The sequence below is a fragment of the Somniosus microcephalus genome, chromosome 3 (genome assembly GCF_052327205.1).
Source record: "Somniosus microcephalus isolate GS21.2 chromosome 3, FLI_Smic_1.0, whole genome shotgun sequence".
In the NCBI taxonomy this organism is placed as follows: Eukaryota; Metazoa; Chordata; class Chondrichthyes; order Squaliformes; family Somniosidae; genus Somniosus; species Somniosus microcephalus.
Window position 1 is genome coordinate 365,235,665 of NC_140989.1, and position 21,578 is coordinate 365,257,242.

Below are 21,578 nucleotides of genomic sequence, written 5' to 3' on the forward strand. Positions count from 1 at the left end.
GAAGAAGACCAACAACCAAAGGAAGCCATCGCAGGAAAAGTACAACAAGGTACACAAGGTGGCTGAGAAGAGTTCAGACGAACAGAATTCAGACTCAGACCCAAACGGCCAGGAGCTGGGTAGTCTGAGAATTCATAATGTGAGTAAGGAAGCTGACCTACAAACTATCTGGGTCATGCTAAAAATAGCTGGAGTACAAGTGAAAATGGAGTTGGACACTGGATCAGCTGTATCAGTCATAAATCGAAGGGATTACCATAGGCTATTCTCACATATACCCTTAAGAGATACCAAGTTCGTATTGCAGACATACACGGGGCATAAAGTATACCCCATGGGAAAGATAAGAGTCAAGGTGAGAGATAGGGGTAAAGAACACCCAAGAATGAACTTATACGTACTACCTGAGGGAGGACCACCACTCCTAGGACGGGAGTGGATCAAGAAAATAGACATGGAATGGCACTACCTACAAGCAATGACGAGTGAGGACTCGGTGCAGACAAGCAGCTCAGACTCTGAGCCGGAAGACGATAAGTCCAGCCCAAGTATGAAAAACAAGGTTAACATGAACTCACTGACTAAGGTTGGAAAAACGATGGCGTGTATAAAGACAGAGAATTCTGAGTCTGTTCAAGTTACAGACATATGCATTACGGAGGAACACCGGGCTCAAACTCAACATTATCTCAAAGTACGACAACAATTAGAACAATTGAGTTACCGTCTCGTACAAGAGATGAAAACAATGAAAAAGTTCTATGACACCGAATGGGAGAGTCTGGAAAGACAACAGAACCTGCTGGCTCAAGCAGAGAGCGACCATAGAGCCATCGTGACCAATTACCGATCACATCTCCCTTATGATGTTCAGGAGTTAGAATATTTGCATGATCTAGAGATACAGCATAAAGGCAAACCACGCTACACTGAGGATTTTGTCCTGCAATTGGAGACGGAGCTAGTGCAGGCAAGGTTAAGAGAAGCTGAATCGCAATGTGCACTTAAAGAGATGCAGAAAAAAATCTTGGACATAGAAAAGAGAAACGCTTCTTTACCTGATGAGAATAATGTGGCCATGTTGCAAGAGGAGCTTATAGGGGCGAAACTGAAAGAAGCTAAGCAAAGGATGTTGGAACTTGAAACACAGAACCAAATCAGCAGTAACCAGCTATGTCGAGCAGAGAAGGAATGCAATGGTCTACAGGAGAAGGTGCAATATCTCTCAGCCCAGAATAAGGGACTACTCACTCAGTTAAATGAAAGTAAAGGGAAAATGGCTGAGATAGACTGCAAGAATAAAGAAGATTTGATGGCAGTGAGACTTCGAGAGGCAGATAGCATAGCAGCCTTGGCTGAACTCCAACAGAAAATTGCGAAAGAAGCAAATGAAGAGGAATCTTCAGGAAGCCAGGATTTTATTCCAGTTCTTCTCTACGACTCCTTACAAGCAGAGTGTGAGAAGTTGAAAGAACAGTATGAACAGGCCCAGGCTATAATTCTGGAGGGGGTTAACTCGGCAACCTCCGAAAAGCTAGTTTCAGTAGAAGCATATGAGCAACTAAAGGTTGAACATGAGCAAGAAGTCCAAAGGCTGCAGGAAATTCTTGATGAGCTCAAGGCCAAGACAGACTCATCGGTAGAAGTTCCATCCATAGATGAGAAATTAGAGGTGAAAGACATGGCAGAACATGAAAGACAAGATGTCCAAGAACTCATAAAAATATTGAAGGAAACCCAAGACAAATATGAGGCGGCAATGACCGAGGTTCAACAACTTGAAGAACAGATTCAACTGGGAATCCTTTCAGTGGAAGAAAAGGAAAGTGTAAGAAACACAGAGACTGTAAGAATGGCCCCTGAACATGAGCTAGAGAGCATCAAGGCGCAACTTCTCCGAGCGCTGAAAGCCAAAGTACAAGAGGAAAAGAAGGTGAAAGCATTGGAGGAAAAGGTGGATGAAATGGAGAAGACTCTGATCCACAGTGTTCCCGTGGAAGAGTTAACGGTCAGCCAACTCCTTCATATGCTGAGGGACAAGACTCTGCAATGGGAACAATCTGAACACGAGCTTCAATCTTCAAAGGGAAGGAGTTCGGAGCTCTCAAAAGTTATGGAAATAGCTGAGTTTGCAACACAGATTTTACTGGGATGCCAAAAGTACGCTGAATCACGTCTATGTGAACAACAGAATGTTGAAACAGCTGCTCCAGTAGAAGGATTGAATAACCCGATCAATCAATCCCCGATGGAAGGGGAAGTATTGAAATCACAAATGAGGTCCTTAGTGAAGGATTTGCAGGAAACCCAGGAAGAGCGGGTTGACTATGAACGCATGAAGAAGTCCCTTCAGGAAAGATGTCTAGGGAGGGAACAACAGTCGGCTAACGTCCAGTTGGGTAAGGAAGAAGTAGCAGGCCCTCTCGCTAGACTAGCTCAGGATGACACCGAATATTACCATGACCTGTTGAGTGACACGGAATATTACGAGGACTTGGTCTGCCCAGCTTGTGATGAAAACTCCCAAAGTGCAGAAATCAGGATGAAGCACTTAAAGTCTAAGGAACATAGGGAGATGGTGGCGCTACAGCTGGCAGCTGAGAAGGGAGCCCCGAGAGTCTCCAAGAAGCAAAAAAGGAAAAGACGAAGCCGAAGATGATAACCATCTAAATCATTATCACTTCTAATGGGAAAGTAGGGAAAAATTACTAAGGCAGTCCAGCTGTTTGTAAAAGTCAGCACTGCTGGTTCAGCAGGACGGAAGTTCAAGCTGTTACGTCAAGGGAAAGACTATTGGATGAGTCACGCTAGCAATGTGAACCGGCTACACCACAGAGATGTTGTTCGGACCGAGTCAAGACCAGAGACTGAATCTGTGAACTGTTCCCACAGAGACTGAACCTGTGAACTGTTTTCCGCAGAGACTATATCTGTAAATTGTTTTACATGAAGTTGAATATATGTTATGTTTAATGGGGAATACGTATGTTGTAAGCTAAAAAGGGAGGATTGTAGCGTATGTAACCGTCTACCTTTAAGAGACTATTGTATGTAACCGTTCACCTTTAAGAGAACTATTTTAGGTGTGGCACTACTTGTTTGGCTTCTGTATACTGTAATACCGACGGTGACCACACCAGTATATAAGTGCTGTGGCATGATTTATAGGGCAGATTCGCCCTGACCTTCGAATAGTAAAGTCCTGTTTGTTTGTTACTCCTGAAGTCTGTGTTGTTATTAACTGCACAAACCACAGACTTTACAGTTTATATCTACGCCAGTTCAACATTTCAGCACAAGCTCGGAGAATTTTTCTTTCCACATTGTTTACCCAAATCTAAGCGGACACTCCACTGCCGTACTGTACTGTCGGAGATGCTGCCTTTCAGATGAGACGTTAAACCCAGGCCCCGTCTGTCATTATCACATTGCTGTTTGTGGGAGCTTGCTGTGTGCAAGTTGGCTTCCGCGTTGTCTAAATTACATCAGTGACTACACTTCAAAAGTGTTTAATTGGCTGTAAAGTGCTTTGGGATATCCTGAGGTCATGAAAGGCGCTACTTAAATGCAAGTCTTCCCTTTTTTCAAATGTAAATTTCATGGCTATAATAGGAGTTCCAAAACTCTGTCCAAAACTGGTTAAGCCTTTATTAGATTCCTTTGAAAGAAGCCTAGTGGAGCTATGAGATTTATTTTACTAATATTGGAAACAAAAAACTTGGACATGTAAAGTCTCTATAAACTAGTGGATCTCTTGTAGTATTGCTCACAGGTAGTCAGGAGCCCAGTTTTGATGTTTAGCTATTGAGAGGGGACTGTGTTTCATTGGCCAGTCTTTTAAGGTCACTGCTTGTTTCCTTTGGGAAAGTAACTGGTTGTAAACTTCCAAGATCACTTAGAAGGCAATTGTACCTACTTATATAGTTCGTGCTCCAATTGAAAATCCTCAAAACTGGGATTGATAGATTTTTTTTAGGCCGGGGTATGGTAGCATAGTGGTTATGTTACTGGGCTAGTATTCCAGAGGCCTGGACTAATGATCTGGAGACGGGAGTTCATAATCCCACCACGGCAGCTGGGGAATTTAAATTCAATTAAATAAATCTGGAATAAAAAGCTAGTATCAGTAATGGTGACCATGAACCTACCGGATTGTCGTAAAAACCCATCTGGTTCACTAATGTCCTTTAGGGAAGGAAATCTGCTGTCCTTACCCGGTCTGGTCAATATGTGACTCCAGACCCACAGCAATGTGCTTGACTCTTAACTGCCCTCTGAAATGGCCCGGCCATGCCACTTATTCGAGAAGGTGGCTCACCACCACCTTCTCGAGGACAATTAGGGACGGGCAATAAATGCTAGTTGCCAGCGATGCCCACATCCCATGAATGAAAAAAAAAATAACAGTTACGGAACCAAGGGTAGATGGAGTTAAGATACAGATCAGCCATGATCCAATTGAATGGTGGAACAGGCTCGAGGGGCTGAGTGGCCTCCTTCTGTTCCTATGTAAGTCAACAAAACAACTAGCTATTTTTTAAAGTATTGTTTTATATCTCAAAGTGTAATTATCTGAAATGTGATTCCTTGCAAGGTGCATTTGATATATTATATTGCCATAATCTATGTGAATATTTCCTGATTGCCTTCTCCTTATCCAATGTCCATATTTTCACATTTCCAGATCAGGTCATTGGAAAACAATTAGGAATGGAAACCGTGCCCAATTTCCCCTCCATATTCGGAGATGCCCAGGTCCCCACACCGCCACTTACATAGAAATTACAGCACAGAAACAGGCCATTTGGCCCAACTGGTCCGTGCCGGTGTTTATGCTCCACACCAGCCTCCTCCCACCCCTCTTCATCTCACCCCATCAACATATCCTTCTATTCCTTTCTCCCTCATTTACTTACCTAGCTTCTTCTTAAATGCATCAATGCCATTCGCCTAAACTACTCCATATCACAGCAAGTTCCACATTCTCACCACTCTCTGGGTAAAGAAGTTTCTCCTGAATTCCTTATTGGATTTTCGAGTGGACTGGGAGGTGGTTTGCAGTGGTCTATTTTGGGTCAGTTTTGGGTCTATTACCCTTTGCAATTTTTATCAACGACCCAGACGTAGGTGTAGGGGGCAGCATTATAAAGTTTGTTGATGATACAAAACTGCTCTTTCAAAGAGCCGGCACAGACCCGACAGGCCGAAAGGCCTCCTTCTGTGCTGTAAGTTTCCATCATTCTATGATTTATGACCCCTAGTTTTGAACTCCTCCACAAGTGGGAACATCTTTCAAACCCCCTTCATCATTTTAAATACCTCCATTAGGTCACCCCTTATAGAAACATAGACATAGAAACATAGAAGATAGGAGCAGGAGTAGGCCATTCGGCCCTTCGAGCCTGCTCCGCCATTCAATGTGATCATGGCTGATCATCCAATTCAGTACCCTGTCCCTGCCTTTTCCCCATATCCCTTGATCCCTTTAGCCTCAAGAAATATATCCAACTCTTTCTTGAATATATTTAATGAACTGGCCTCCACCGCCCTCTGTGGCAGAGAATTCCACAGGTTCACCACTCTCTGGGTGAAGAAATTCCTCCTCATTTCAGTCCTAAATGGCTTACCCCTTATCCTTAGACTATGACCCCTGGTTCTGGACTCCCCGGCCATCAGAAACATCCTTCCTGCATCTAGTCTGTCCAGACCTGACAGAATTTTATAGGTTTCGATGAGATCCCCTCTCAATCTTCTAAACTCCAGTGAGTATAAGCCCAATCGACACAATCTCTCCTCATACATCATTCCTGCCATCCCAGGTATCAGCCTGGTGAATCTTCGCTGCACTCCTTCCATGGCAAGAACGTCCTTCCTCAGGTAAGGTGACCAAAACTGCACACAATACTCAAGGTGCGGTCTCACCAAGGCCCTGTACAACTGTAGCAAGACATCCTTGTTCCTGTACTCGAACCCTCTTGCTACGAAGGCCAACATACCATTTGCCTTCTTAACCGCCTGCTGCACCTGCATGCTTACCCTCAGCGACTGGTGCACAAGGACCCCCAGGTCTCTTTGCACTTCCCTTCTCCCAATCTATTGCCATTCAAATAATAATCTGCCTTCCTGTTTTTGTCACCAAAGTGGATAACCTCACATTTATCCACATTATAGTGCATTTGCCATGTTTCTGCCCAATCACCCAACCTGTCCAAATCGTACTGGAGTTTCCCGACATCCTCCTCGCAGCTTACCCTCCCGCCCAGCTTTGTGTCGTCTGCAAATTTGGAGATATTACATCCAATTCCCTTGTCCAGATCATTAATATATATTGTGAACAGCTGGGGTCCTAGGACCGATCCTTGTGGTACCCCACTAGTCACTGCCTGCCACTCGGAAAACGACCCGTTTATTCCAACTCTTTGCTTTCTGTCCGCCAACCAGTTCTCTATCCAAGTCAATACCTTGCCCCCAATCCCATGTGCCTTAATTTTGCACGCTAATCTCTTGTGTGGGACCTTATCGAAAGCCTTCTGAAAGTCCAAATACACCACATCCACTGGTTCTCCCTTATCTATTTTACCAGTTACATCCTCAAAAAACTCCAGTAGATTAGTCAAGCATGATTTACCTTTTGTAAATCCATGTTGACTTTGTCCGATCCTGTCACTGCTTTCCAAGTGCTCTGCTATTACATCTTTTATAATAGACTCTAGCATTTTCCCCACTACCGATGTCAGGCCTACCTGTCTATAATTCCCTGCTTTTTCTCTACCACCTTTTTTGAATAGTGGGGTAACATTAGCTACCCTCCAATCCATATCTTAGGGGCGAGCAGTCAAATACTGAGCAACTTATTGGGAATAACTTACAAATGCTTGTTCATGTTTCCTAAGCTATCATTGACTCAGCAATAGGTATTGAAACGGATCCTGAGGGGCTATACAGCTTTAAACAAGTGGGGTGAAATTTAACTTTGGTGGGCGAGATCAGATAACTCAGCAGAGGCCAGAGTCAGCTAATAACTGGATAAACTTCTAAGAGCCATTGCAGAACGGGCCTTTCTACTACAGTAGCTACGTATTATTAACAATCTTCTATAGAGTGCAAACTACCCCACAAATCTTAGTTTGTGCTGTCACGGTTTTTGATCGCACATTTGTGTCAATATTTACGATTGTACATTGTTAACGTATCCCATTCAATTTTATTATGTCAACTGTCACAGTGTAGTTGCAGGCTCTGGCCATTGGGTGGCTCTGTGGGGCAGGGTTCTGTAGTCTCTCTTCCAACCCCTTCATGATCTTGCACATGAAATAAAACCGGACATTCATCAACCGACTCTGGCAACACCACATGCAATTTACTAGTTGACAATTTTTAAAAAATGAGAGGGGATCTCATTGAAACTTGTAAAATTCTGACAGAACTGGACAGACTAGATGCAGGAAGGATGTTCCCGATGGTCGGGGAGTCCAGAACCAGGGGTCACAGTCTAAGGATAAGGGGTAAGCCATTTAGGACAGAAATGAGGAGGAATTTCTTCACCCAGAGAGTGGTGAACCTGTGGAATTCTCCACCACAGAAGGCAGTGGAGGCCAATTCATTAAATATATTCAAGAAGGAGTTGGATATATTTCTCAAGGCTAAAGGGATCAAGGGGTATGGGGAGAAAGCAGGGACCGGGTACTGAGTTTGGATGATCAGCCATGATCGCATTAAATGGCGGAGCAGGCTCGAGGGGCCGAATGGCCTACTCCTGCTCCTATCTTCTATGTTTCTATGTTTCTAAATTGTCGGTGGCTTCAGCTTCCTGCTCTGTGCCAAAAACTGTAAATAGCAAAATAAAAAAGAATATTGAGTTGTGTTGGCAAGGCAAAGAAAAATAGGAATGGGAGCAGACTATTTAGCCCCTCGAGTCTGCTCCACAATTTAATTAGATCATGGATTTATTCCATCTACCCGCCTTGGTTCCATAAGCCTCAATACCCTTGCCTAATAAAAATCTATCAATCTCAGTTTTGATATTTTCAATTGATCCCTAGCCTCAACAGAGTTCCAGATTTCCGCTATCTCTTGTGCGAAGAAGTGCTTCCTGACATCACCCCTGAACATCCTACCTCTAATTTTAAGGTTATTCCCCCTTGTTCTGGATTTCCCCACCAGAGGAACTAGTTTCTTTCCATGCACCCTGTCAACTTCCCTAATCATGTTCAAGACCTCAATTGGATCACCCCTTAATCTTCTATACTCAAGATAATACAAGCCCAGTCTATACAACCTGTCCTCATAATTTACCCCTTTTAGAACTTGGTCATTGCTCTTAAGTGAAACGGGCCCATCGCGAATCGACAGCCCATTTTACACCGTGCTCAATTTTCTTTTCCATTTCCATTCTGGTGTGCTCTTTTTTGAGCAACTCATAAACAAATAGATAGTAACTAAACTTAAAACATTAAATGAAACTTAACAAATTAAATTAAAATTTGGTTGGCTGGGGTTAATGATGCACTCCAGTCCCTGCGGTGCCCACCGATTGCGGAAGGCCTTGAGCGTGCCGCCGGACACCCCGTGCTCCATCTCCAGGGCTACCCGGGCGCGAATGTGGCCGTGGAAGAGAGGCAGGCAGTCGGGCCGAACGACCCCCTCGACCGCCCGCTGCCTGGACCAGTTGATGGCCACTTTGGCCAGGCCCAGGTGCAGTCCTACAAGGAGGTCCGCCGATCTGCCCGCTCCCCCTCCGCACCGGGTGACCAAAGATCAAGTGGGACTGAAGTGCAGCCAAAAATCAAGGAACAGCCCCTTCAAATAATGGAAGAGGGGCTGCAACCTCTCACATTCTACATAAACATGGAACACGGACTCCTCCAGGCTGCAGAAAAGGCAGGTGGCCTGGGAGCCCGTGAACCTACTAAAACCTTATTGCACGGGACTGCTCCATGCAACACCCTCCAGGCCAAGTCCCCAATAGATAAAGGGAAGACTGCCGCGTAGAGAGCCTCCATTCTGGTGTATGCGGGTTGAAGATCAATTTCACCCCCAAAAATGTTTTAACATAATTTGCTACTATTTCAGTGGAGAGTCCTACCTTTACAACCAGCGGTCCACGGCAGGTGAGGACGTAGCCACCAATGTCTTTGAGTAGTTCAGAAGAACTGGAACTGCACTGTATTTTTAATGCTAAAAGGAGAGGGCACAACAATTAAAATTCATGAAATTAATGGTGATATTTCAATATATATAATCCAATTTTGGACTTAGGGTCAACAGAATGAAAACCGCGCATGTTTCCTCCATCTTCCTGTCTCAAACTTCTGTGGTACATTTAATTATCGGCAAATTTATTCCAGGTTGATAAGCTCCCATGCAAATTTCACATGCAAATTTCACAACATTAAAAAAAATAAAGCCAGTTAATTAGAGACTACCCCGCCTATCTCACAAAATGACATAGGAATTAAAACATCTGTAGCCTATGACTTAAATAATAATCTTGACAAACATATTAAAAAGAGCCAGACATTACCTAATTTCTGACTGGCAGTCTCAAGAGCAATTAAACTCGATTTGACCTCATCCTGCACAGTTCCCTCACTGAACCATTAAACTCTGATTGACCTCATCCTGCACAGTTCACTCACTGAAACATTCCCTGATTGACCTCATCCTGCACAGTTCCCTCACAAAAAAATTAGACTCTGATTGACCTCATCCTGCACAGTTCACTCACTGAACAATTAAGCTCTGATTGACCTCATCCACATATCCCACGAAAAGGCAGGCATAGCTAGGACCCAGGCGGGTACCCATAGCAACACCTTTGATTTGGAGGAAATGAGTGGAGTCAAAGGAGAAGTTGTTCAATGTGAGAACAAGTTCAGCCAGACGGAGGAGTGTAGTGGTGGATGGGGACTGGTCGGGCCTCTGTTCAAGGAAGAAGCGGAGCGCCCTCAGGCCATCCTGGTGGGGGATGGAGGTGTAGAGGGATTGTACGTCCATGGTGAAAAGGAAGCGGTTGGGGCCAGGAAACTGGAAACTGTTAAAGTGGCGGAGGGCGTCCGAAGAGTCGCGGATGTAGGTGGGAAGAGTCTGGACAAGGGGAGAAAAGATAGAGTCGAGATAGGAGGAGATAAGTTTGGTGGGGCAAGAACAGGCTGAAACGATGGTTCTACCAGGGCAGTCCTGTTTGTGGATCTTAGGATGGAGGTAGAAGTGGGCTGTGCGGGGTTGGGGAACTATGAGGTTGGTGGCCACAGGGAAGATCTCCAGAGGAGATGAGGTCAGTGACAGTCTTGGAAACGGTGGTTTGATGTTCGGTAGTGGGGTCATGGTCCAGGCGGAGGTAGGAGGAGGTGTCGGAGAGTTGGCGTTCAGCTTCCGCTAGGTAGAGGTCAGTTCGCCAAACAACAACAGCACCAACTCTCTCTCCCACATGGCAGCTGTCTCCCATTCTGCCAGCACATTTCACACCTAATCTAGAGCTGTCTTTTGTCTCCACTAGTCCTATCACCATCTCGTCTCGTTTTGAATACCTCTTAATGTCTCTTCTTCTCTTTTGTTCTCTCCCAGCCCAGCCTCTTAATCTATTTCATTCCCTGTGCCTCTTTAGTCTTGATAAAGGGTTTTGACCCAAAACGTTGACTCTAATTTCTCTCCACGGATGTTGCCTGGCCTGCTGAGTTTTTCCAGCATTTTCTGTTGTTAGTTCGGATTTCCAGCATCTGCAGTATTTTGCTATCGTACTAGGGTGCAGGAAATACTGGCCCTTCACTCATTTCCCCCGGCAGGCCGGCTGAGCAGAAAGCCTAGGCCAACATGTCTACCAGGTGCCGACGTCATACTCCAGACATCACACTTTGAGATGTATGCAAAAGAAAGTTAAAGTACTAGGGTCTGGATGACGGGAATCCCTCTTTAAATGGGGTACTGTTATTCCAAATTATTCTGAATTATAAATCAAATATCCCGATCTGCAGATCAAGAGGGTAAACCCTTCGATAAAAGAAACAGAATTGAATACAAAAAGAATCGTGAAGGTGGGAAAAAAATTAAAAGAAAGGGAAGACGAAATAGAGCAAAAGGCACCAGAAGGAAAGGGAAGAGAGATTTTGGATCAGATTTATATTGATCAGTTTTGCATGTGGCCTGCTGCAGATTCTACTGTGTACTCAGAGGGATTTTTGATATTCCACAGGCTATGCACGAAAATGAACTCATACCCCAGACTAATGATTGTGCAAAGTCAGACAGGTCGGATCCATTTAAACGGACAAGGCTGTTCTTGGTGCATTTATTCCCAGTTGGGATCCCAGGATCGTGATGTTCGAGAGATATTTTGAGATTGCTCTCCGCCAATTTAGTTGGCAGAGAGAAATTATAAAAGGGCAATAACTTATTTCCATCCATCACCAGATTTTCCATTAATGGCCACGGCGTCATCACATACAGGGATGGAGTTTCCGCTTGGGGCGCAATCGGGAAACTGCACCCAAAATGCGCTTCAAATTGCATTGGTTAGGCTTGGCTTCAATCATAGACGTAACATCTCCAGGAACCAGCGCCATCGTAATATAACATAATCGTTTCATTTTTTGTTCTTTCCATTAAAACTATCCCATGATGTGTTTAAGAGCGGTAACCCGGTGCAGTTTTATTAATACAGCTGAAAATGGGTTTATCAACAAAAAAATAAGCATTTTTAATCAGGGTGTCCAATCCTCCACCTGTGAGTAACCTGATTTAAAATCACTGAAAATGGCTTAAAAAAAACTATACTGAATCATTTAATAGTTTCGTTTGTGTACGCTAGTCAGATTCTTAACAAATGGAATATATTTTGATTAGAAAAATCTTTTAAAACGTGCCGACTAGTGCCTAGTGCGCCTAAGAAAATGAGCCTTCCCGAACCAGCGCAGTCGGTGGAATCTCGCAATTTCCACCTGGCTAGTTTTGTGGGCGGGGCCTGATCTGGGCCAATTGAATCTTGAACCAGGGTAAAAGGTCACAGAAAACACAAACCTAAGTGGTTTTGGGCGTAACTCACTCACGTTTAAAATTCCCCGATCTTTCGCGCTGGTTCGGCCGATTCCGCCCGGATTGCGTTGATGTAACCGGCATAATGAGCCCATGATCAATACAAATCTAATCAATATTACAGCCGTCAGGGAAGACTTTACCTGTTGGCTATTTGTAGCAAAATCATAAATGTCTTTTAGACTCATGTTAATGATCTTGTTGGAACACCACCAGCTCCAAGTTCCCCTCCAAGTCACACACCATCCTGACTTGGAAATATATCGGCCGTTCCTTCATCGTCGCTGGGTCAAAATCCTGGAACCCCCTCCCTAACAGCACTGTGGGAGCACCTTCACCACACGGACTGCAGCGGTTCAAGAAGGCGGCTCACCACCACCTTCTCAAGGGCAAGTAGGGATGGGCAATAAATGCTGGCCTTCTCGGCGATGCCCACATCCCATAAACAAATTAAAAAAATAGCAAACCAAGAAAATACAAGTTCTTTCTTTCTTATTCCTATATGTATTCCTGGAACCTTTAATCTGTTACTAACCAAGTGTTTATCTATCTTGTTTTTAAAGAATAAAATTGCAAGATGTCAATGTATTTGGGCCTTGGCCTTCCAGTGACTATGAAATTGAAACAAAGTAAGTGACGAGTGAACTGACCTGAGCAGCTGTACCCTTCGCTGTTGCATGTTAATCTGATGTGCACACTAGTCTCCAGTGAACAAGCCCTTGCTAATCGCAATTTCAAGGAAGGCATCGTACACTCCTCTCCGAACCCAGCATGCATTGGCCAAAACACCACTTTGTCAGATCCAGCACCGAGAAACACATGCACAACAGCAACATTGCCGGAATTCATTCCATGGGAGTTACACAAGATAAATGCGAATGCTGCATTCTTTATCCAGAAACGTTGCTTCAAAATGATGTAAAACCTCAGCGTTAAAGTCCAAAGATGTGCGGGTTAGGTTGATTGGCTATGATAAATTGACCCTTAGTGTTAGGGGGATTAAATACGTGGGGTTACGGGAATAGGGTGGGATATGTGTTGATGTAGGGGTTACGGGGATCGGGTGGGATATGTGTCGGTGCAGGCTCGATGGGCCGAAATGGCCTCTATCTGCACTGTGGGGTTTCTGTGATTCTGTGATTCTGTGATTATTATGCTCGGAGCTGAGGTGGCCCTATCCGTAAGCTGCCTGAGTCCCAAAGGCTCAGCCAGTACACTGAAGGTACCACAGCACTAATCTGACCGCAATTAAATGTTAAACTCACCAAGGCTTTACCCTGCCTATTCCTACAGGTTACGCAGAGGGATTTTTGGATTTCAGTAGCCTAAGAGTAAAACTTAATTCACACCCCAGGCTAATGACAGGTCAGAGCCATATCAATGGGATATTATATTTTTGTGTTTTCGTTCCCAATCAGAATCTAAGGGTCGTATATGTGAATACAGGAAACTCTCGATTTACCGGCACCTAAAATAACCGGAAATCTCTGTTAACCGGCAAAATTCAGGAGTAGGTTCAGGTAAGTTTTACTTCATATTAGTGGCCGTTCCTGTCTCTGTGGCCGGGGTTCCTGCACCTGTTGCTATGCAACAGGGACGCCTGGATCTGTTGCTGTGTACGGGGCTCTCGTAGCTTTTACTATACCTCTCTGTAATCCGGACTTTTTGATAAATCGGCACCACGCCGGTCCCGTCGGTGCCGGATAAAAAGAGTTTCCTGTATAAGGTTTACTACCGCAGCGAATGCTTACAATTTCAACTTCACCTCTGGATGTCCCTAGAAAGCAAGACCCAAATATATCATAGAATCAGACAGCACTGGAGGAGGCCATTCAGCCCGTCGTGCCTGTGCCGGCTCTTTGAAAGAGCTCTCCAATTAGTCCCACTCCCCCCCGGCTCTTTCTCCATAGCCCTGCAATGTTTCCCTTTTTAAGTCGAGATACGGTTCCCTTTTGAAAGCTGTTATTGAATCTGCTTCCACCACCCCTTCAGGTAATGCATTCCAGATCATAACAACTTACTGAGTAAGCTAATTTCTCCTCATCTCCTCAGCGCGCCCTGCCTTCCCCCCCCCCCCTGCCCCACCACCCCTGGCTTTTTATGCCAATTATTTTAAATCTGTGTCCTCTGGTTACCGACCCTCCTGCCAGTAGAAACAATTTCTCCTTATTTACTCTATCAAAACCCCTATCAAAATATAAGGCATCTTCAAATGTTATTCTTCAAATAAAGATACATCGATGGTTAATATCAACAGGTATGGTAATATAGTGGTTGAGTTACTGGACTAGTAATCCAGAAGCCTGAACTAATCAGGTTCCAATTAGAAAGTGAGCTCAAATCCAACCATGGTAGTTTGAGAATAAAAAGCTGGTACCAGTAAAAGTGACTATGAAACTATTGGCTTGTCGTGTAAGCCCAGCTGGTTCAATAAAGTCTCGTTAGGGAAGGAAACCTGCCGTCCTGAGGAAGGATGTTCTTGCCATGGAGGGAGTGCAGCGAAGATTCACCAGGCTGATACCTGGGACGGCAGGAATGACGTATGAAGAGAGATTGGGTCGATTGGGCTTATACTCGCTGGAGTTTAGCAGAATGAGAGGGGATCTCATTGAAACATAAAATTCTAACAGGACTAGACAGACTAGATGCAGGAAGGATGTTCCTGATGGTCGGGGAGTCCAGAACCAGGGGTCACAGTCTAAGGATAAGGAGTAAGCCATTTAGGACAGAGATGAGGAGGAATTTCTTCACCCAGAGAGTGGTGAACCTGTGGAATTCTCTACCACAGAAGGCAGTAGAGGCCAATTCATTAAATATATTCAAGAAGGAGTTGGATATATTTCTTAAGGCTAAAGGGATCAAGGGATATGGGGAGAAAGCAGGGACAGGGTACTGAATTTGGATGATCAGCCATGATCTCATTGAATGGCGGAGCAGGCTTGAGGGGCCGAATGGCCTACTCCTGCTCCTATCTTCTATGTTTCTATGTCTATGTTTCTATGTCCTTAAACAGTCTGATAGGTAACTCCAGTCCCACACCAACACAGTTGACTTCTTCTGATAACAGTTCTGATGAAAGGGCATTGACCTGAAATGTGAACTCTGGGGGAAATTTTCCCAGCCCTGGGGAGGCGGGTATGGAGGCGGGACTGCCGGGAAAATGGCAGAATCTGGGAGCGGGTACCGAACCCGCCCCCAACCCGCCTCCGTGCCATCTTCCCAGGAGGTGGGTACCCGACCCGCACCAGGTCCTGGAACTCCCTCCCTAACAGCACTGTGGGAGTACCTTCACCACACGGGCTGCAGCAGTTCAAGAAGGCGGCTCACCACCACCTCTTCAAGGGCAATTAGGGATGGGGCAATAAATGCTGTCATTGCCAGCGACACCCTGATCCCATAAAATGAATTTTTTTAAAAATTGCAATATATCAAAATCCTATCTTTTGATCACAATGACGCCGATAACTAAGTGAAGATGAATTTCAGGGCAGAAGACATTGTACACTGTAAGGATAGGCTCATATAGATTGTTGAATAAATAAGCTAGCTAGCATTAATGATACAATAGGTTGAGAACAGGCTTTTGAAAAACAGGCTTTTGATCACAGCAGGGGGGAGTGTAAAAGAAGGAAATGACTGCATTTTAAATAAGGCAATAGGTTCCTTTCACAATAGAGATTGCAAGAGATAAGATATCAAAGTCTTGTACAACAAAGCTATGGTTTCAGGAGGAGCAAAGATAGCAGCAATAGTACAATGTGTCCGGATACAAGAACCCCCCCCCATCATTGCCCAGCAATCTGTTCGATGATCTAAGGGTCGTAATACACCCAGCAGAGTTGAAGCCAGCAAGAACTAGACCATGAAAGAAAATGGTATACGAAGAGATACAAAGTAGAAACCTTTGACTACCTTTAAAAGGGCAAAAAGGGATCAAGGGATATGGGGAGAAGGCAGGGACAGGGTACTAAATTTGGATGATCAGCCATGATCGCATTGAATGGCGGAGCAGGCTCGAGGGGCCGAATGGCCTACTCCTGTTCCTATCTTCTATGTTTCTAAAACCAGGTTTGACTAAGCCACACTCATGATTTCTCTTTAAAATCCTGTACACGTTTGCTTTAGACATTGGGGCTCACGTGCACTGCTCCGTAGGAAGCTTTCAGATGAATGCTTTGAAACAATAATAAATTAACTTAATTGTCAGACGCATTACTGTCTCTAGCTTTTCGAAACTATTGAAAGGATAAGGAAGGAATTATCCAGCATCCGCAGTATTTAGTTTTTGTTTGGTTGACCTTAACAGCCTCTGAAGTGGCCTACTAAGACATTCCGTTGTATCAGGGTAACTAGGTATGGGCAATAAATATACCCGTATCCTGAGAATGAATTGAAAAAACAGCATTGAAAGCTCCACGGATAACTATAGAGCTAAGAAAGAACTTTTATTCATAGAGCACCTTCCAAGTCCTTAAGTGGCTGTTGCATTTACTTACATAACAACAGTGACTACACTTCACAATTAATTCAATGGCCCAGAAATTTGGGTCTCCACGGGTGAGTACGCACGGGGTACTCACCCGTAAGCCCAATGGAAGTGCGGGTTTCCTGCATGCACTGCGCATGCGCGGGAAACCGGCACTTCCGTTCCTCTGAAAGAAGGGGTTCAGAGGTGGAACACGTGCGCAGGAGAGGCAGCGCGTGTGCATCGAACTGACGTTTTTTTTGCAGCTTTTCCCAGGAGTTACACTTTTAAAAAGCAGGCGCAAGGCCTGCTTTTTACATGGTAAGTGGTGAATTAATTAAAATTAAAACATTTTTTCCACAGGTTTATTATTTTTAAATACTTTAAAGAAAGGTAAGTTTATTTTTAGCCCCGTTAGAAAATAAAATTATTTTTTTCAAAAATTTAAATTATTGTTTAAAATAGTTATTTCATGTAATTTATAGTTTATTTTAAAAATGTGATTTAAAAAAAAAATTATTTGAAGATTTAGTGATGTTTTGGGGCTTATAGTATTTATAGGTTTGACAGCTCTTCCTGTCAAACTTATGAATGAAGCATTCCCTGCTACCATTGGCTCTCCGTGGCCCACGTGATCCCAGGGGATGCATCGAACTAACTGCGCCCCTGGGATACGCAAGCACTGTGCGCCGGCAGTTGGAGCAGGCCCAGGATCGGAATCCCACGCGGGCCCACAGCACAACGGCCAGCGCACTAGATAAGTGCAGGTCGGGGGCTTACACCCGCGGGAAGCCTCTGACCCGAATTTCTGGGCCATTGTCTATAAAGAAGCCCTTTGGGATGTCCAGAGGACATGAAATGCGCTATATAAATGCAAATTCTTTCTTTCACTCGCAGTCACTGAATTTTTTTTGAAGTCACTGCTGTTGTGTACCCAAACACACAGTTAAATTACAAACAGCGAGGTCCCACCCGTATAATGCAAATAAGATGAATCGCCAGTTAATTTGAGGGTATTGAGTAGCCGATAAGTATTGGCCAAGGGACTGGCAGAAGTCCCTTCTCTTCGAAATCGTTTCATAAATGTAGCATTTTAACGTTGTCACCGAGGTTGTCCTTTAGCAAAAAGCATGTACCCCTGGACTTCCCCTCCCCTTTAAGGACGCTATTAAAATAAGAAAAAAGCACAATTCAATGGCAATTTGCTTTTGGTCTGCTGGTCCAGAAAAAAATGCACACTTCCTCATTGATTGGCTAAGTATTCTGCTGCTGGCTGCACTGCCGATTGCTTATGGAAGAAGTGCAAACATTATAACATCGGTGATTATCCCTACTTACAACAACTTGCATTTATATAGCACTTTTAACGTAGTAAAACATCCCAAGGTGTTTCACAGGAGTGATTATCAAACAAAATTTGACACCGATCCACATAACGAGCTACGAGGACAGGTGGTCAAAGAGGTAGGTTTTAAGGAGCATCTATAAGGAAGATAGGGAGATACCGAGGTGAAGACGTTTATGGGTCTGAATTCCAGAGCCTAGATGGAGCAATTAAAATTGGGGCTCCGCAAAAGAAAGACTTACATTTCTATAGCGCCTTTCACGACCACCGGACGTCTCAAAGCGCTTTACAGTCAAAGAAGTAGAGTCACTATTGTATTGTGGGAAACATGGCAGCCAATTTGCACACAGCAAGGTCCCACAAACAGCAATGTGATAACGGCCAGATAATCTGTTTTTGTCATGTTGGTTGAGGGATAAATATTGGCCAGGACACCGGGGAAAACTCCACTATTCTTTTTCAAAGTAGCGCCATGGGATCTTTTACATCCAACCTGAGAGAGCAGACTGGGCCTCGGTTTAACGTCTCATCCGAAAGACGGCACCTCAAATAGTGCAGCACTCCCTCAGCACTACACTGGAGTGTCAGGCTAGCTTTATGTCTTCAAGTCCTGGAATGGGACTATGAACCCACAACCTTCTGACTTAGAGGCGAGTGTGCTATCCACTGAGCTACAGCTGACACAAAAGACCAGAATTGGAAGAGCGCAGAGATCTCGGAGAATTGTAGGGCTGTAGGAGGTTACAGAGATAGGGAGGCCATGAACTTGAAAACAAGGATGCGATTTTTTTAATGGAGGTGTTGCCGGACGGGAGCCAATATAGGTCAGCAAGCACAGAGGAAATGGGTGAACGGGACTTGGTGCGAGTTAGGATACGGCCAGCAGAGTATTGGAGGAGTTCAAGTTTATGGAGGGTGAAAGGTGGGTGGCCGGCCAGGAGTGCGCTGGAATAGTCAAGTCTGGAGGTGACAAACCATGGATGAGGGTTTCAGCAGCAGATGAGCTGAGGCAGGGGCAGAGATGGGTGATGTCATGGAGGTGGAAATAGGCGGTCTTGGAGTGGATATGGGGTCGGAAGCTCATCTCAGGGGCAAATATGACCCCAAGGTTGCGAACTGTCTGGTTCAGCCTCAGCCTGTGACCACGGAGAGGGATGGAGTCGGTGGCCAGGGAACAGAGTTTGTGGCGGGGACTGAAGACAATGGTTTTGGTCTTCCCAATATTTAGTTAGAGGACATTTCTGTTCATCCAGTTCTGGATGTTGGACAAGCAGTGTGGCAAGTCAAAGAGAGTGGAGGGTTCGAGAGAGATGGTGGTGAGGTAGAGCTGGGTGTCATCAGCGTACATGTGGGACCAGGCATCGTGTTTTCGGAAGCTGTCGCCCAGGAGCAGCATGTAGGTTAGAAATAGGGGGGGGCCGAGGATGGATCCTTGGGGGGCTCCTGAGGTAGCGGTGTGGCAGTGGGAAGAGAAGCTATTGCGGGTGATTCTCTGGCTACACGATGAGACTGGAACCTGGCGAGGGCAGTCCCACTCAGCTGGCGGGCGGAGGAGAGACGTTGGAGGAGGATGGTGTGGTCAACCACCTCAAAGGCTGCAGACAGGTCGAGAAGGATGAGGAGGGAGAGTTTACCATGGTAACAGTCACATCGGATGCCATAGTTAGTGTGTATATACGTATAAGTGATTCACTAGTTTACCTACCCTCGCTTGTTGACTCCATCCTTGATGCAGTGTTCACAGTATCACCAAATAAACAGTAGCGAGGCATTTTAGTTCCAACCACACCAGCCACTACGGGACCTTTCAAAGTTAAGATAAGACAAAAGTTATACCTTCACACAGCTGCCTCCCACAAAGGCTCATTTGTTAAAGGCAGACCAGGAGGTATCAGGTCAGAGGTTTGGTCCGTGAGGAGTTCGCTGATCTCAGCCAGGAGGACAACAACAGGGAGCACCACAACTGCCTTCAACCAAATGGGGTAGGAAGAGGAACAAAATCAGCAAAAGATCCCGCTTCTGACCACTCACGTGTGGATGTCGGGTGAGGACAACAACAACTTGCAGTTACATAGCGTAAAACAACATCCCAAAGCGCTTCACAGGAGCGTAATCAGGCAAAGATTGACACCGAGACAAAGATGTGAGCCAGGTGGGGCGCTAAAAGCTTGGTCAAAGAGGTAGGTTTTAAGGAGGAGAGAGAGGTAGAGAGGCGGAGAGGTGTGGGGAGGGGATTCCAGAGTTTAGGGCCCAGGCAGCTGAAGGCACAGGCAATGGTGGAGCAAAGGAAGTGGGGGATGGACAAGAGGCCAGAGTTGGAGGAGGGCAGAGACGGGGATCAGCATTAATTGCAGTGGCCCCTGATGGTTGAGTAGCCTCCCAACACTCACGTGAAGAATGCTCACTTGGGGCGAACAGCCACAGGACAACCTGAGAGACTGTCCCCATCAAATTAATATCTCTACGAAGGCAGCGGGAGAGGGGACAACCAGAGGAACTGAATACTAGTTGACAGGGCTATTGCACTGCTTCCAGGTGGACAGCTTTTCATTCAGCCATTAATCATTTGGTATCTCAAAAACTAAAATGATTTACCTGAGTGAATGCCTGCTCTAATTTTCAACTTGACGTCTGGCTTGTGTGGGATTATGAACGAGCAGCAGACAGCAACTAAATCCAATGCCATGCTTGCAATCTCGCCGACATGGTTGATGCCATTTTCTTTGGGCACCCCGGAAACGACCATATCTGTGGGGAGAAACCGGAGACAAATATCAGCCGAATGGACGGCTCGCTCCGTGTTGGATTGATTTCCTTTCTTCTGCATTTTTCCAGGTTTATTTGTTTAATCCCACCTGGAACACCTACAGCTGAGAAGACATCAGCAGATCTTACAACGCGCCGACAACAAGCAACTTGCATTTATATAGCACCTTTATCATGGTGAAAACGCCCCAAGGCGCTTCACAGAAGCGTTATCGGACAAAATTGGACACTTTGGGGGCGATCTCGCAGGCCCTGGGGAGGCGGGTATGGAGGTGGGACTGCTGGGAAAATGGCAGAATTGGGTGCGGGTGCCCAACTCGCCCCCAACCCGCCTCCGTGCCATCTTGCCAGGAGGCGGGTAGCTGTCCCTCACCGGGTCCCGTCTCCTTGGAGGCAGGAAGGGATTAAAGTCTATTAACTGCCTGTTAACAGGTAGTTAACAGGCAGAAAATAGGATTATCCCCTTTTTGCCCTCACAAGTGAGTATCTGAGGTAAGTGGAAAGTGTTAGAAAAAGTGTACTTACCTTTGTTTCTTCCTGCAGGCTTCAGTCGGTGGGTACGCGGAGAGTCTCGCACCTCCGTGGTAGAGATGACAGATGGCCATTGCATTCTCCAATGCAACAACCATCTCATTTCTACAAAGGAAAGAGTTAGAGTTTTGATGAGGTCTTGAATTCAAGACCTCATCAAACTACAGAGAATGTCAGTGTCTGACAGCTTCACAGAGCTGTCAAACAATGGCAATTCATCTGTCAAAAATTTTTGACAGATGAAACGTCATACATTGACGTTCTCTGCAATTGGCCTGCTGAGCCCGCTGGGTGGGCTTAACAAGGTCAATCAAGGGAAAATAGCGTTGGTTGGCCAGAAGTTGGTGGAGGCGGGACTGAAACCCGACAAGTGGGAGTCCCGCCTCCAAATGCTCCCCATTGGCAAAGTCCAGCCCCCAAACCACACAAGGAGGTAATAGG

General features: G+C 45.3%; 1 protein-coding gene across 1 annotated transcript in view; it reads right to left on the reverse strand.

Annotated features, from left to right (window-relative positions):
- Positions 1–21,578, reverse strand: part of LOC147122399 (atrial natriuretic peptide receptor 2-like) — a 144,718-nt gene that overhangs the window by 6,547 nt on the left and 116,593 nt on the right. Inside the window, exons 21-23 of the mRNA XM_085978345.1 lie at positions 20,436–20,588; positions 19,546–19,644; positions 9,086–9,177 (exon numbers count right to left, since the gene is read on the reverse strand). Coding sequence (XP_085834471.1) covers positions 9,086–9,177; positions 19,546–19,644; positions 20,436–20,588 — 344 coding nt within the window. The remainder of the gene's footprint in view (positions 1–9,085; positions 9,178–19,545; positions 19,645–20,435; positions 20,589–21,578) is intronic.